The sequence below is a fragment of the Anoplopoma fimbria genome, chromosome 21, assembly GCF_027596085.1.
Source record: "Anoplopoma fimbria isolate UVic2021 breed Golden Eagle Sablefish chromosome 21, Afim_UVic_2022, whole genome shotgun sequence".
NCBI lineage: Eukaryota > Metazoa > Chordata > Actinopteri > Perciformes > Anoplopomatidae > Anoplopoma > Anoplopoma fimbria.
This window is the reverse complement of record NC_072469.1, coordinates 6,264,059-6,278,231: the sequence shown is the minus strand read 5'-3', so window position 1 is coordinate 6,278,231 and position 14,173 is coordinate 6,264,059. Positions and strand designations below refer to the sequence as shown.

The window sequence follows — 14,173 nt, the reverse complement described above, 5'->3', positions numbered from 1 at the left end:
TGTAAATACATACAAAATTAAAATTAAAATCTAAAAATAGATTATAGTAAATTAAACTAAAATACTTAGTAAAAAAATAAAATAAAATAAATAACTGCTTCCACTCACACCTTTCATGTAACCCTATGCCCTATTGTTAATTCTCAGCCAGTGCTTGACATTTCCAGAAGATCACATACCTCCTCAAAACTGAAAGGTCCTCTTCGCTCCTTGTCCGCGTTACCAAAGTACCACTCTTTCTCGCTCTCCCTCTTCATGTCCGGTGACGCCTCAAGCACGTTGCTCTGTTGGAATAAAGAAGACCCTCTGTTTGACACTCCACACATGTTAATGCAAATTTTACCACGTGGGTCAACATTGAATTAAATCTCATCTATGACTCAAAGAATGAATGAATAGCCATGTCTTTTACCTGTAGGGGCACAGTAGCTCTGCTGGTATGCAGATGAGCCATGGTGAGCAGATCCACCATTATACGCACTCCATTCGAGTCCATCACCTCCTTCACATTTTTCTACAGAACAGAAAATGAATCATCACTCAAGACAGAGAGGCAGAAACATGGGCTAAATGAACAGACAATTCTAAGAGGCACTGCTGCTTTCAATAGCTTTACCTTGTTGAGAATGAGTTTGTTGAGGAAGATGATGAGTCTGTCTCTTTCAAGTTTGTCTGTACACTGTTACAACATAAGAGTATTGTTTTAGGATGAATTCAAATACAAAAAAACACTTCTAGTGCATTAAATATGTGATCTTGCAGTAAGAATTTGTACTCACTCGGTCCAGCATGCCCACAATGTATTTTGTGTCCGTGAAGGGGCCAATTTCCTCGTAGCACTTCCCATAGACGATAGCGAGCGCCTGCAGGCACAGGCACTTCATCGAGATTTTGGGTGTAAGCAGAAAGCGGTGGTAGAGTTCATTGAAGAACTCATATCTAAGAGCAGAGAGACGGAGAAGCATGAATCATCTTTTTGGATTCAGTAAAGAATGATAATATCAGTGCAGCTGGTTGGGTTGTTGTATCGAAGTCTTACGATCTCTTGATGGCATTCGATTCGTCGTTTTCATCCTCCTCAAGCAGCAGACGCAGGTAATAATCCCCAATCTTTATCTCATCTGAAAGGCACTCATATTTCACCTGCGAATAAGAATATAAACAGACAAACATGGCTCACAGTATACATGTTTGTTTTAGAAATAACTATCCAAGTATCAGGATATACTCGTGTGGCCTAAAACTCCAGTGTTTCACAAATATTTATGGTTATATTTAAATGTGAGCCTTGAGATCCAGGGAGCAATGAGCGTAAAATAGTCCATCTGAGCACAAACCTCAAACTCCTGGTGGTTCCAGGAGATGACGGTGGCGCTGCCGAGCTCGCGGTCCACGCTGAAGGCTCGCATCTCCCCCTCCAGAGCGTCTCGCAGCTCCTCTCTCGTCCTCAGGTTCCAGATGAGGTTGGACCGTGCGTGGTCGAGCTGGAATCTGGACAAAACAAAAAGCAGGTCAGGATTGTCTAAAAAGATGTGGTTTAACAGCTTGTTTTAACGTAAAAATATAGAAAATTGAGCAGCTCATAAACAGCACAGTGTTTTCATCGTCGTTGACATGCCTTCAACTGGAAGGCCTGAATTAAAGGTTCTTAAGCAAGACACAGAGATCAATCACTAAAAAATGGACTCTGAACTCCCCCCCAATATAATTTAAATCAGGATGATGTTCAAAAGAATGGAGTCAACAAAGCTAGATATGGCTTGATCTCTCTATGGGAACATGTTGTACCTGTAGTAGAAAAGCTCCCAGTTGACTTCAATCTTTATTCTCTGGCGTCTCTTCCTTAGGATGACAGGCTTTTGGTTTGGGTTCTGAAATCAAAAGAAAGGTTTGAATCTTTAAGGAGTCACTTTGAGTCAGTTAACAGCATTCAATATGTGTTCTTTTACAGCTTATGGTATAAAGAGAGTTGTGAAGATGAAATGACAACAACATGATCATTACTTTAAGGACAAGGACACCAGAAATGAAATAAATGGCACCAGTATGGAGAAGGTAACACAAATGTTTTTGAGGATGGAGAAAGCCAGATATGAGAGACAAAAAACAATGTCATCATCATCAAACCAACATAGAAAACAAGGTTATGAAACACAAAAAAACCAAAGTGGGATCCCAAAATTGGATGCGTTCTGTAATTCCTGCTGGGCGAGACAGAGTTATGATCATGGTTCTCATGAATCTTTGGCCTCTCAAGAGGATTTTGCTACTGGAGGCATACAACTTTAATTAGCATATAACTTAGGTAAACTATTTGTCTTTTTGGTGCCATAAAGCAATGAGGTACATTTCCTGCATAAGAAAAATGGTGTGTGTGCGTTGTAAAATTATAGAAAACAGTTCCAGGAGCTAAATGCTTGGCAAATATCCTTGACTTTATGTTAATTACACTCATCAAACTAAAAGCGTTCATTATTTACTGATTACAAAACACTACACGTAGTCTAAACGATCCTGTATTGACAGCAGGGCAAGAAGATACATGTTTAAACCTGTACATTTATTGTCTACTGTATAAAGTATTATTGCCTTCATTTCTTTCCTGCATCTATTTGAAGAATATGCGATCCCTTGTAGACAATAATAAGTCATCGCCTGGCTGAATTTAAAAAACACACCCAATGTCACATGAAGATGGAGAGAAAACAGCATGGATCCCATTGGTCAGTCCTACTTACCAGGTTATTTCTGTCCTGCTGCATTGTTTGACAGCAGAGAAACCACACAAGACAAGGGGGAGGGTGGGGCAGATACAACACAGAGAGATTATTGTTCCTCGGATCAAACAGAGTCGAATCGAAACAAAAAGGTTCACAGGTCGTCAGAGTACATCATACTAAGAGATTGACAGACAAAACAAACAGTAATTCCTTCATAATTTATTAGCTGAATATCTGCTCGATTAATATATTTTCAAAGATTACTTGTTGCTAACAACAAATATAGATGGAGCATGAGCTGGAAAACATAAAAGATGATTAGGGAATTTTCAGAGAAAGCAAGCCAATCAAAATATGTCGTTGATCAGCCATTTTTAGACATTTAAAAACGAAAGAGTAGAAAAAGGAAGCCGGTGATTTTCAGGTAAAGTATGTTTAGAGGTTTTAGCTTTAATTTAAAGAGTATTTGATTTCAGTCTTGTAGAAACGTCAAAGAGCAGGCAGCAAAGTTTTATTAAGCAGTTTAGACGAGACCACCAACCTCAACCCACCCACACACTTTCAGACTGACTCTGAATCACCTTACAATGACTATGTGAAATTATCCTCACAGAGGTTTTCTATAAAAGAAGGTGACCTTTGAATTAAAATAACACTTCGGTCACATTCAGACATGCCTGTAATGGAAAACAATGTTCTTAGCCAAAGAGCAAATGTCAGTTAAACATGTGCACAAGCAGTTTGAACAGCCGATATGCAAGGCACAGAAAAAGCCTGATCGATCTTGACATGTACCGTTTCCCCACAGTAAGGCAGCGTCAGAGCTTGCACCGCTCTGCATGCAAAGTAAACGGCTGCAGCAGCTGAAAAGTGTGTTATTGAGTTTGCCTCTGCATTCGCCAGTAGTGTTCAGCGTCAGCAGGAGGGTGAAACAGTTAGAGACACCTGAGCAGACAGTCAGCAGCAGTAGCTTGTCTGATTGATAACAGGGAAATTAGCTCCTGAGCATCTTAACAAAGGAAAATATCTCCTCACCTCCTTCTGGGCTATGCCCATTTTATCCCTCCAGTGCATCAACACCAGATCAGTCTTCTCCTTGGCAAACTTCTCCACCTCTTTGGCTGCTTTGCCGGCCATCCGCTGCCACTCGGGAACCTTGTTTCGATTGAGCTGATCCTGTGGGAAACAAATATTAAGCAACAGTTATAGATGGCGAATACCTTCTTATCGAGCCGTTTGTTCACTCTGCAAAAATGTACAGATGTGATCCAATGTTTCTGCAGATACCTGGGCTAGTTTCAAGTTGTCGCGGATGTGCATTCGGTCCATATCTTTCTCCGGGACTGGATCAGGACTGTCCAGGTAAGCCAGAAGGCCTGTTGGCTGAGAGCGAACAAGACATAGCGGAAATGGGTTAAGACTTAAACAGGTAGCCTCCGCTGCCAGAGAAAACCATTGGATTGCTTCCTGGAACACTTTGCCTGTATCACATTATACAGATAGCTTCTGAAATGAGTACTGGAGGAGGATCAAATATTTTAAAGACTGAAATGGACTGATTTGTAGACTTACCAGTATCCTTTTCAGGAGGTTCATGGCAACAGAGTTTTCTGCCGTCCAGAGTCCCACCAGGTGACGACTCAGCTGCCTGAAACATTTTGTAAGTTGTTTGTTGGAGAACACATCTTCTTGTTTAATCCACAGTAGAAACTTAAGCTGTCTACCATGACATACAATGAGTGTTTTTTCTTACTTAAACAGAGAGAATTAACTAGCTGCTGGTACCAACAAATCCAAATCATTGTGTGTGAGTGTGTGGATTTATTGAGGTTGGACCTGTTGGTAAGCATCCGCTGGTCAGCGCTGATGGTGAACAAAGAAGTGTGCAGATGTCTGGGAAGAGCCCCCTCGCTCAGGGCCAGGTCCTGCATCTTGGTGGCTATTTCCTTGTCTCCCTCCTAAATTCGAACAAACACGGGTTGGTAATGGTCATAAAGCATAAATACATTCCAATAATCATGAAATTCTTTATACTGTAAAGCAGCTAACACACAGAAAGGTTTACCTCAATAATGGCCTTCATCACCAAGCCTGCCCCCTTCACTATTGCCATTGAGGGATGCTAAAGATAAAGACAATTTAATTCAACACACAATCATCTACTGAATTTATATCATATTACCATCATAATTAGTCCAGAAAGGTTTATTCACACGACTCAACTACCTGGAAGAGTTTAAACAAAGTGCGTCCATCGGCGGCAACCATCTCCAGCAGCATGTCAAACTGCTGCCCCTCTGTGGTTTCACTGTACGGGGCGCAGAGGGCAAACGTTAAGAAGTCCAGTAAGGAGCTGATGACCAGAGCTCCTGTTCCTTGGTCCTGAAAAGAAAAAAGAAAAAATTGTAAACACATTTTGTACTTGAGAAACTTCTAAATTTCCAAATTCTGCACCCAGCTTGCTGACAATAAAAAGAAATGTACCACATTAGTGATGAATTTTTCAAGGAGGTTTTCCAGGAACTTCTTGGAGGACAGCAGAGAGGCCTTGTTCAGCTGCTCCTGCCTCAGGTCATAGTCATCGTGCATCGGCTGCAAAGAAACATACAAAGAGAGCGTCTCAGCCAAACAGCATGATGAAACACAAACACGTTTGCAGTTGGCCGATGTCCAAATATTGAGGGCATACTTACACACATAAGAGCACAGAGCATGTCTACAGCAGCATGTGTCACACTGTTGTTGTTCCTTTTTAAAGCTTTTACCGTCTTTACTCCCAACTTTTCCCTGAACCTAAAACACACAAACAAACATTCACAGATTTCCCAACATCACTAAAACGCCCATGCCTTTAAAACGTTGAGGATCATAAACACAACATAATATAAACAACAAAAATAACGTGTTTTTTTTAAAAGAGGTCTGGGGTTGGATACACAAAGAATTCATTGCTTCAGAAGTGGCTTGTTGGTTCTTTTGCTTTTAAGGTTTTCACATCTTCTACTGAACTGACCTACTAAGTGTGACAATATAAAAGAGGATTCCCTTAAAGCAAAAAATAAACCATTGATGTGTTTATAGTGATCCGCGTCATGGGGAAACACCAAGCTACTCTGGCAATGAATCTTCCAGGAAAACCAATTCTCATTTGCTTCACAGGAACAAATAATAAACAGTAAATACAGTTCCTCTCATACATCTCAGTGACCCGAAAAAGACCACGGGATTTTTAAATATTCTGATGTGCAGAAATCTAAAGGATAGAACGGGCAAAAGCAGATAGCGGGAGAGAGTATGAGATGTCTAAAGAGGAAGGTCAAGACAAATCGAGGCAGACAGCTCGACTGAACACAGTGAAGTGACATAACCTCTCTTCTGAAGTGCCTGTCTAAAAGCCTGAGATGAAAGCAGAACAAAAGATAAAAGAGGAGAAGGCTGATCGATAGACAGCAGAGAGAGACTTTGGGAAAAAGAGCAAGAAGGATAAGAAACAGAGACGGGCAAAAGGGCGGACTGAGATGTATGGATTCATATTTACGTTGCATCTGTGACTCCAGACCCTTGACCAGACCTTGGAATGACAGAGCATGCCTGTTACCAGCAGCTCGACAGAAAGTACGCTTCAAAGAAATAATAGCAGGAGGATACAGTGGCATTACTGCTGTGTTCTTACTTGGGCAGCTGGGTAAAAGCCTGGAAGCCAGCCTTGGAGGCCACCAGGCGCCGGATGGCCTGGAAATGGCTCTCCAGCTCAGTGTTGAGAGCCGGCAGCTCGGCCTCCTGGGATAAAAGGGCCAGGACGGCGTTGTTGATGAGCTTCTCTTTGTTCTCAGAGAAAAGGCCCTGAAGAGATAAAAAAAAGAGAGAGAGAGATAAAGACGGGAAATGAGTGTGAGTTCTGTTCCGGACGATATATAAATCACATGGATTGAAAAAACACTCACATCTTGGGTTACTGCATGCAGCACTCCACTGTAGGAGATGTTGGCGTTGAATCGGAACACTGCATCTGCAAAGTTTCCATCTAAGCAAAGGAAAGAGGGATGGAACAATTAAACAAGAGAATATGAAGGTATCAAGAACAATAACAAATACATTTTTGGTCATAAACCAATCAGAATTTTGACCTCATGGTGGCAATTTAAGTTCATGAGATGAAGTGCTTGCACTCACTAGGAGGTGCAGCCAGGAATTTCAGATGCAAACTCTCCACCTCCTCGTCCACGGGCATGCTCAGCAGGCCCCATCTCTGCCCTCGCTGCGTGGGGGCCATTTTGACACAAACGTCCCTGTTGCCTGATGCACGGACTCCATCGAGCAGGCTGGCTAACAGAGAGTCCCTAGAGATACCAACATAGCAAAAGACTCAGCTAAATGCATTACAAACAAACAGTGAGTACACAATAACAGGAGAGTGTAAAGGCTGTGCAGCAGACTCATGCACACAAGCAAGAAACTCATCCTGTAAATGAGGTCAACATAACAGGAAAAACAGGAAAATTAGGGAAAAAAATAAATGTTTCTAAACATTTAATAAACCCACAGGGAGTGTAGCGTCACTAAAGACATAAAGATGGGTGTATGTGTACCTTTCTGTGGAGGAAAACTTCCTGATCTGACCTCGGATGAATTCAACTGTAAACACCTGAGGGTTGTCTACGTCACAGATGAGAGCAAATACCTAAGGGGAGATAACAAGAGTGAGCAAAAAACAAAACAAAGAGGGAGGGAAGAGTTTACTCATAAAACACAGACTCAAGTGATTTCATCCAAGCTGTTAACTTGCAGTGATGCAGTTCATACATAATGAAACAAAGACAGACGGTCCAATTAACATCTATCTACACAGGAGTACAACTAGACAGAACAAAATGGTTGAGTATAAACGATTGAGACGGGAATTCTTTATGACTTGGGTGTCACTTTAGTTTCCGAGCGCTCACCTCTCCGAAGGGCTTGAGGGTGACTATGTTGTATGAAGCCGGGTCTCTCTCCACCAGACAAGTCTCTGTCAGGGCCAGAATACGCCTAACAGGCTCCTAAGAAAAGAAACAGGCATTTCATAACACTAATAAAACTGACTGTTATATTTTCACTTTCTATATTTCCACTCTTCCCACTTTGATTTGCAACTGCTTCACAACAATTTCCCTCTGGATAAATAAAGTTTGATCTTATCTTATGAAATATATCATACTTCAAAAGAGACATAATAACGACCACTGAGAGCAGGAGTAGGCGCTTTTATATTTCCTTGCTAATGAATGCAAATGAAAAATTCGGAATTACCATCCAGCTCATGAAAGTATTGGTCATCACAGAGCATCGGTTGATGACCATAACACATGCATATTACATTAGCAGTGAAGTTGAAAAAGCATTGCGTTACTTATTCGCTCCTGAGTATAGTGCAAAGCTCAAAAACTTCAAAAAACTGTTTTTAACACATTTCACACTTAATAAATACTAATTTTGAATCTTTTTACAGTATTGAGAGCTTTTTAAAGATTTCCCAAGTAGAAATAATCTGTTAAGGGGGTCCCTGTGGGTCCCTGGACCTCATGTTGAGAACCCCTACCAGACATCACTGGGAGGAACAAGGAGAAGCGGTTCTAACCGGGTGTCGCGGGGTGATCTTCTGCACCACGAACTCGGCCAGAGAAGTGATGCTCTCATCCGAGCTGTACTTCCCCAACCTGTCCGTCACGAAGTCCTCAAAGGTCAACGCCTCCTTCCTCAGTCGTAGCGTGATGCCGATGAAGTTCCCAGCATGTTCTATGGCGCAGCGGATGATGTCATCCCGGTGCTCTGATGCAAACAGATGCTAAGAGAAAAAAAAGCAAATGGGGAGGGGGAGGGAAAGGAAATGTTAAGATGACACATTCAGGGTTCATACACATTTTTACCAAAACTTTTCGAGGACTTTGAGGCAAATTGTCATGAGCATATATCTTTCGAAAAGTCTGTATGTACATGAAGAATGAGAATAAAATGTTGAAGTCTAACATTAATCCACATTGAGGACAATTTAACGTGTGACAAAACTGATCTGAGTGCAGTATTGTTTAACCAATCCATTTGTTTTCATTCTTACATGAACCACCTATACTTTATCATACAGCTATTTGTGAAGACATTTTCCATGACATATTTAAAATGTTCTTGGTTTATTTATTATTCCAACAATTTTCCAGGCCTGGAAATTGCCATTTTCAAATTCCTTTCATGAACTTACAAACCCTGAAAATAACAGACGCACTCAAGCATTCCCACAGACATATATACATGCACAATAACTCTATGAATGCATACCAGCCTGCTGAAGCCCCCATAAAGGATGCAGAATCCTCCCTGGTAATCAGAGAGCTCGACGAATCCCTCTACGTTCCGGTAGTCGTAGGAACACACCACCCGGTTGGTTTGCGGGTCGATCTGGTCGATGCCGCCCGGCGTTACCTCCAAACTCACTGGCTTCCGTTGGTCACTCCAGTGGTGCTTGTAGCAGTTGTAACGCTGTGAGCACACGTGTTGAGAGACATTCATTTTGGTGTCAAACATATACTTAAATGAATATTCTTTCTTTACATATCTCAGAACTTACCCTGCCAGTTATTTTTCCCTCTGAAAACTCTGTTCTGAATCTCTGTGAACAAGAAAAACAAAGAAACAACATGTAATTCATTTAAAAGTTAACTTACATAGCTAGCTCTTAAATCATCCCTTTTGTAACACTTAGAAAGTGTTGTCTTCATTGCAGAATTACAGTTCTATGGGGAAATACACATCCTCCTCCTCCTCCTCTGCATCCTCCTCGCTGTTTCAAAACACCTCAGCATAATGAACTTATTTCTTCACATCAACAAACTGCTGATTCACGTTTGTGATAAACCCCTACAGGGAGTCAAAGGGCCTGTGATTTGCAAGCACCGCATTCCCAAACATGTGCATCGTACATTAAGTGACTTTTCTGCAATTTTTTCTTTTTTGTAAAAGAACACAGCAAAATGTGCAGCTATGATGCAGGTAGATCATTCTGAGTGACGGCATTGAAGTGACGAGCGTTGGTCCTCACCAGTGCTTCTGTGAGCAGCTCTGTCCGGTGCTCTGTAGAGAACTTGAGCGTTTCGGACTTCTTGCCGCTGCCTTTGCGGAATGTGAGGTTGAACTCCGTTCCCTGACCTTTTCCTACCGGGCCGATACCACAGATGTCCCCATAAGGCCACTGGTACCGTCGACAGCAACCACACAGAGATAAACACATCGTTAGAGTCACACACGAGCAGTTTGAACATTTTATATTGAATGATACCTTAAATTATCCTTTTTTGGCATTTATAAGCAGATCAAAAACATCTCATGAATGTTTATTACACATTAATATGTATGAACTGCATACTGTAAGCTGATTTATTAGGTGTTTATTAATGAATTTGTTAACAAATGTAATTCCCCCTGTGGAGGCTGCTGAATGAACAGATGAAGAATGACAATATAGTAAAACACAGTTGGAATATTATAAAATATGTCTTTATATGAGAATGTGTAATTGCTGACCAATACTGCAGATTAATAAACACTTAAAATGTCTTTGTACAACTCGTTATAGTATATAATAAACTATTTATAAAATACTTATATACTGCTTATAAAAACACATTTTGACTGAGGGGGTTAATAAGTCAGGTTTCATGCCAAAAGGGTATTGATTATGACATGTTTCATGTTTTAATCAGTGTAAAGACAGACAAAAATACTGCATTTCAGCTTTTAGCAGAAGAGCAATGTGTTTCAAATGGATTTTCAATAGTCACGTGAAACTAAGAACAGCTCATCCCACAACCGCCTGTGAGGCGCTGATAACTACGGCGACGAGGAGGTTCCTGAATGACACGGGAGTTCCTGTGAGACGGTTCTGCATACACACTGACCTGATTTGTTACTTCTAGCGTGGCAGGGTTGTAAGTGGTAATGCCATGCGTCCCCACTGAGAAGACACGCTTGTACCTGGAACACAGAGATGGTATGAGTCACAAACACGGCCTACACATCGCCAACCACACATGGTGGCAACAGCTACAACAGCATAGGCAGTCGCTTGAGATTAACAGAGGATGTGGGGAAGTGGCTGAATGTGTGGTGGTCACGTTCAAACAGGTGGGAGTTAGCTGAAGCAAAACTAACAGACCTAGTTAGCTTGTATAACTTGCGTTGTAAAAACACTTCATCTCATCACATAAATAAAGCACCATTACATCTGCAGGATGGTGTGAGAGGAAAAGCTCCATTTGTAGCCCTCTGAAAGCCAACGATGAGTCAAGGACAGGTGACATCACTGGGACTCAGTTAACTGATGATATCATCCACATTACAGGTTTATTATGCCGGTTTACAGACATTTTTATGAGATAATGGTTGACATAAGGCACAGACAAGGTGAAATGGTGATGAGAAAAGATGACTAATGCTGCGATAGCTAGAGAGGTAGCTGAACTGAACCTTATTGACACGCATCCTTTATTCTCACCATTTTGTATAGTCATGCAGTACCAGACTGAAGCAATGCAGCTGTGATTTCTGAATATTTACCCATGAGACCCTTCCCTTGACACTAATGGATTCGCTGTTCTTTGCATGCATTTACCACATTCTGTCTCTCAAGTGACTTTAAAATAAGAGGTTGCAACTTATCGTACGTTAACCGTTTGTCAATGAGTCACTCTTTGACTCTGAAGACAGCTCACACTAGTTCAGTGCAACTGCTGTGAGAGCGGGGCTTTCTCACACAGTAGGAAGGAAGTGTGAAATTCAATTCTGCCAATTTTGCTGCATACTCTGTGTGTGTGTGTGTGTGTGTGTGTGCGTGTGCGTGTGTATGCTCAGGCTGGCATGTCTGTGTGTGCTTGATCGTCGTGTGGTTAGCCAACCCATTTTGCTTAATTCATAACATTCAGCCTGCTGTTTGATATGAAAAAGGATTTGAAAATCATTTGAGAGTTTTGTTTATGTAAGAAATAAGGTTTGGTGAGTTTCAAATGTAAAAGGTTTATTTGTATATGGTACACATGCATGTTCATCCATGTACAACATGTTCTTGTAGCGCCTCCAAAGCACTATCAGCCTGCACACTGAACATGCTGACTTGGCTCCTTTTTTCTTGCACATCCTCATAGGGCCTGGATAACATAAAGAGGTCTTGGCAAAGTTACAAGCTCGTCCCATCAAAAAAAAAAAAAAAAAAAAAAAAAAAAAACATAGTAAAAAGGAAGTCAATTTGAGGGGTTACTTCCCCATAATGCATTCAGACTTGAGTACATGACTAACATAAACAGGCAGGTCAGGCAGCGGCCTGAGGCGAGTCACATCCAACAGTCAGTCCTTCCTAGTTCACAATTACACAAATGTCACGTCCTTTTTGCTCCCATTAGAAAGCCTGTTCAAATGTATTCATTTTGTTCTATTCATCTTTGCTACACACTAATGTTTCCTTTTTCACTATTCTTGGTTTCTGTGATCTTGGGGCACAAAGTCTGGGACCTGGATCCTGATCTCGGGGTGCTGTCTCTCTCCATGTCTTGACCTTTGGTGCTAAATGGCGTGCTGTCAGCACAAACATAGTTAATTATTCATTCTATGTGTGCTGATTTACCCCCTTTCATTATATCTTAGCACAAAGCCAATATCCAAACCTCCCTGGCTGCTGTGTGCGTTTGTCTTTTAGGCTAACGATGCATCAACTACTATTTTTTACTGTAAGTCTCAACACAAAATAATGGAAAACAAAGCCGCATGCAAATTTGACATATTTCTGATCAGTTTATGAACAGGTTTGTGTATGAAGAAGTTACTTTTAGCATCTGTTCAGTTCTAGCAGTTAACCAATTTTTCATAAACACTATATTTTAATACTTTTAAAGATTTAATGGACACAGAGTTCGACTTTGAACATAATGAAATCATGCATGACCTCATCGAGATGATCATGAGGAACATTCTTTTGAAAGATAACCAGAAAGACGGCTAAAAACAGACTCATTTTCATGCTGAAGTGTGACAATTATAGAACAAGAAGAAATGCGCTAAGTGGCTCTCTAGCCGGCTACATAACCAAGTGATGCAGAGATAAGTACAGAGGAGGAGCCGGAGCTGTGTCCAAAGACTTAGAAGCCAAAATCACCTGCTAAAATGGAATAAAGCCTCCATGTAGGAAGGTGGGATGAGTTGAGATTAAAGAGAATAAGTACATGTGTTATACCATTTAGAAACCTGAGGAATTTAAATAACCTTATCAGAGTTTTTTTATGCTTTACCTATAACAAATCACATATACTTGACATTACTGCTCACCATTTTACAACCCATGCTGCTGTGGTTCAGATTTCCATTCATACAAAGATATGAAAATCAACCGAGCAGTGATTTGAAACTACCTTGACAGCACCATGTCTGCTTATGTCATTAAGTTTGTTTGACTTGAATAAAGCAGTCATGATGTTCACGTTGATTTTAACACAAGACAGGAATGAATGGAAGACAACGTCATGATTCTAGGAAAATCTAAAAAAATCTAAATTACTCTTTTACAGTATACCTTGAAAAATGGTCAGTAGTGATGTTATGAATATGTGATTTGTACTTAATGATTCAAAGCAGTGGTACAGTCCTTTAGCTATTCAATGAGGAGAAAAGAGAATTATGGATAATCTTTACAAGTACAGTTAACAGCACAGATATCGATTGCGATAAGTAAGTTATTCTTCATTCAGTCGTACTGTAGAGATTTTCTTCAAAGCTTTTACTTCCACTTCGAGGGATTTCATAATGTATCACATTAAGCAACTTCCCGTGTCTGACAAACAACGGCCTCTCCTCTTTAAACAAAGTTTCTCTCAAAGAAGACTGAGCTGAAGAGCTCGGACAACCCAACATAATCCCCTGTACGAGACTCAGCAAACACTAGATCTCAGAGAATTAAAGCGTTTTAGAAGGAGAGCTGAATGTGAGCAACAGATCCTCCACAATGTTGGAAACAACTAAAAAGACTTATGTATATAAAAAATACAAGGACAAAAAAAGTAGTAACAGTATCCTATGTGCTGAGATGTAAAACAGCTGGTGGAAAATGGAGCATCGGTATTTTTCTTATTGTTGCAAGATTGAAGGCATTCATTGAAGGTTCAAAGGAGATTTGTGAGACAATCAATTTGTGTCAAAAAGTCGTGAATTTGCCCTTCACTGGGAGACAAAACTAAATCTCTACAAGCTTGAGTCACAAGACCTGAATTAACCATGATCATGAGCACAGAGTGAGAGGGAAAGCTGCTGCACTAAAGCAAAACGGCAACAGTAAAGGGCTGCTGTAATTTTAAGCATTGTAGAAAAGTATCTGGGGCGGGTTCACGGACATCTAGTGATCAATGTCACTGCACCAACTGAAACACTGAGAGACAATTGTT

At 40.8% G+C, this 14,173-nt stretch overlaps 1 protein-coding gene across 2 annotated transcripts in view; it reads right to left on the bottom strand.

Moving 5' to 3' along the window:
• The window catches only part of LOC129110433 (dnaJ homolog subfamily C member 13-like), a 31,318-nt gene that overhangs the window by 11,046 nt on the left and 6,099 nt on the right, over nucleotides 1–14,173 (bottom strand). Inside the window, exons 3-29 of one of the 2 annotated variants that reach the window (XM_054622511.1) lie at nucleotides 10,649–10,724; nucleotides 9,793–9,942; nucleotides 9,322–9,363; nucleotides 9,033–9,233; nucleotides 8,338–8,544; nucleotides 7,664–7,759; nucleotides 7,310–7,401; nucleotides 6,894–7,060; nucleotides 6,665–6,744; nucleotides 6,394–6,563; nucleotides 6,259–6,291; nucleotides 5,414–5,513; nucleotides 5,205–5,312; nucleotides 4,947–5,102; nucleotides 4,786–4,842; nucleotides 4,557–4,678; nucleotides 4,293–4,368; nucleotides 4,008–4,103; nucleotides 3,756–3,896; nucleotides 2,739–2,756; nucleotides 1,789–1,871; nucleotides 1,338–1,491; nucleotides 1,040–1,143; nucleotides 780–939; nucleotides 617–679; nucleotides 413–514; nucleotides 180–284 (exon numbers count right to left, since the gene is read on the bottom strand). In XM_054622511.1, the coding sequence (XP_054478486.1) occupies nucleotides 180–284; nucleotides 413–514; nucleotides 617–679; nucleotides 780–939; nucleotides 1,040–1,143; nucleotides 1,338–1,491; nucleotides 1,789–1,871; nucleotides 2,739–2,756; nucleotides 3,756–3,896; nucleotides 4,008–4,103; nucleotides 4,293–4,368; nucleotides 4,557–4,678; nucleotides 4,786–4,842; nucleotides 4,947–5,102; nucleotides 5,205–5,312; nucleotides 5,414–5,513; nucleotides 6,259–6,291; nucleotides 6,394–6,563; nucleotides 6,665–6,744; nucleotides 6,894–7,060; nucleotides 7,310–7,401; nucleotides 7,664–7,759; nucleotides 8,338–8,544; nucleotides 9,033–9,233; nucleotides 9,322–9,363; nucleotides 9,793–9,942; nucleotides 10,649–10,724 (2,959 nt within the window). The remainder of the gene's footprint in view (nucleotides 1–179; nucleotides 285–412; nucleotides 515–616; nucleotides 680–779; nucleotides 940–1,039; nucleotides 1,144–1,337; nucleotides 1,492–1,788; nucleotides 1,872–2,738; nucleotides 2,757–3,755; nucleotides 3,897–4,007; nucleotides 4,104–4,292; nucleotides 4,369–4,556; nucleotides 4,679–4,785; nucleotides 4,843–4,946; nucleotides 5,103–5,204; nucleotides 5,313–5,413; nucleotides 5,514–6,258; nucleotides 6,292–6,393; nucleotides 6,564–6,664; nucleotides 6,745–6,893; nucleotides 7,061–7,309; nucleotides 7,402–7,663; nucleotides 7,760–8,337; nucleotides 8,545–9,032; nucleotides 9,234–9,321; nucleotides 9,364–9,792; nucleotides 9,943–10,648; nucleotides 10,725–14,173) is intronic. The other variant, XM_054622512.1, reaches the window with a different exon arrangement.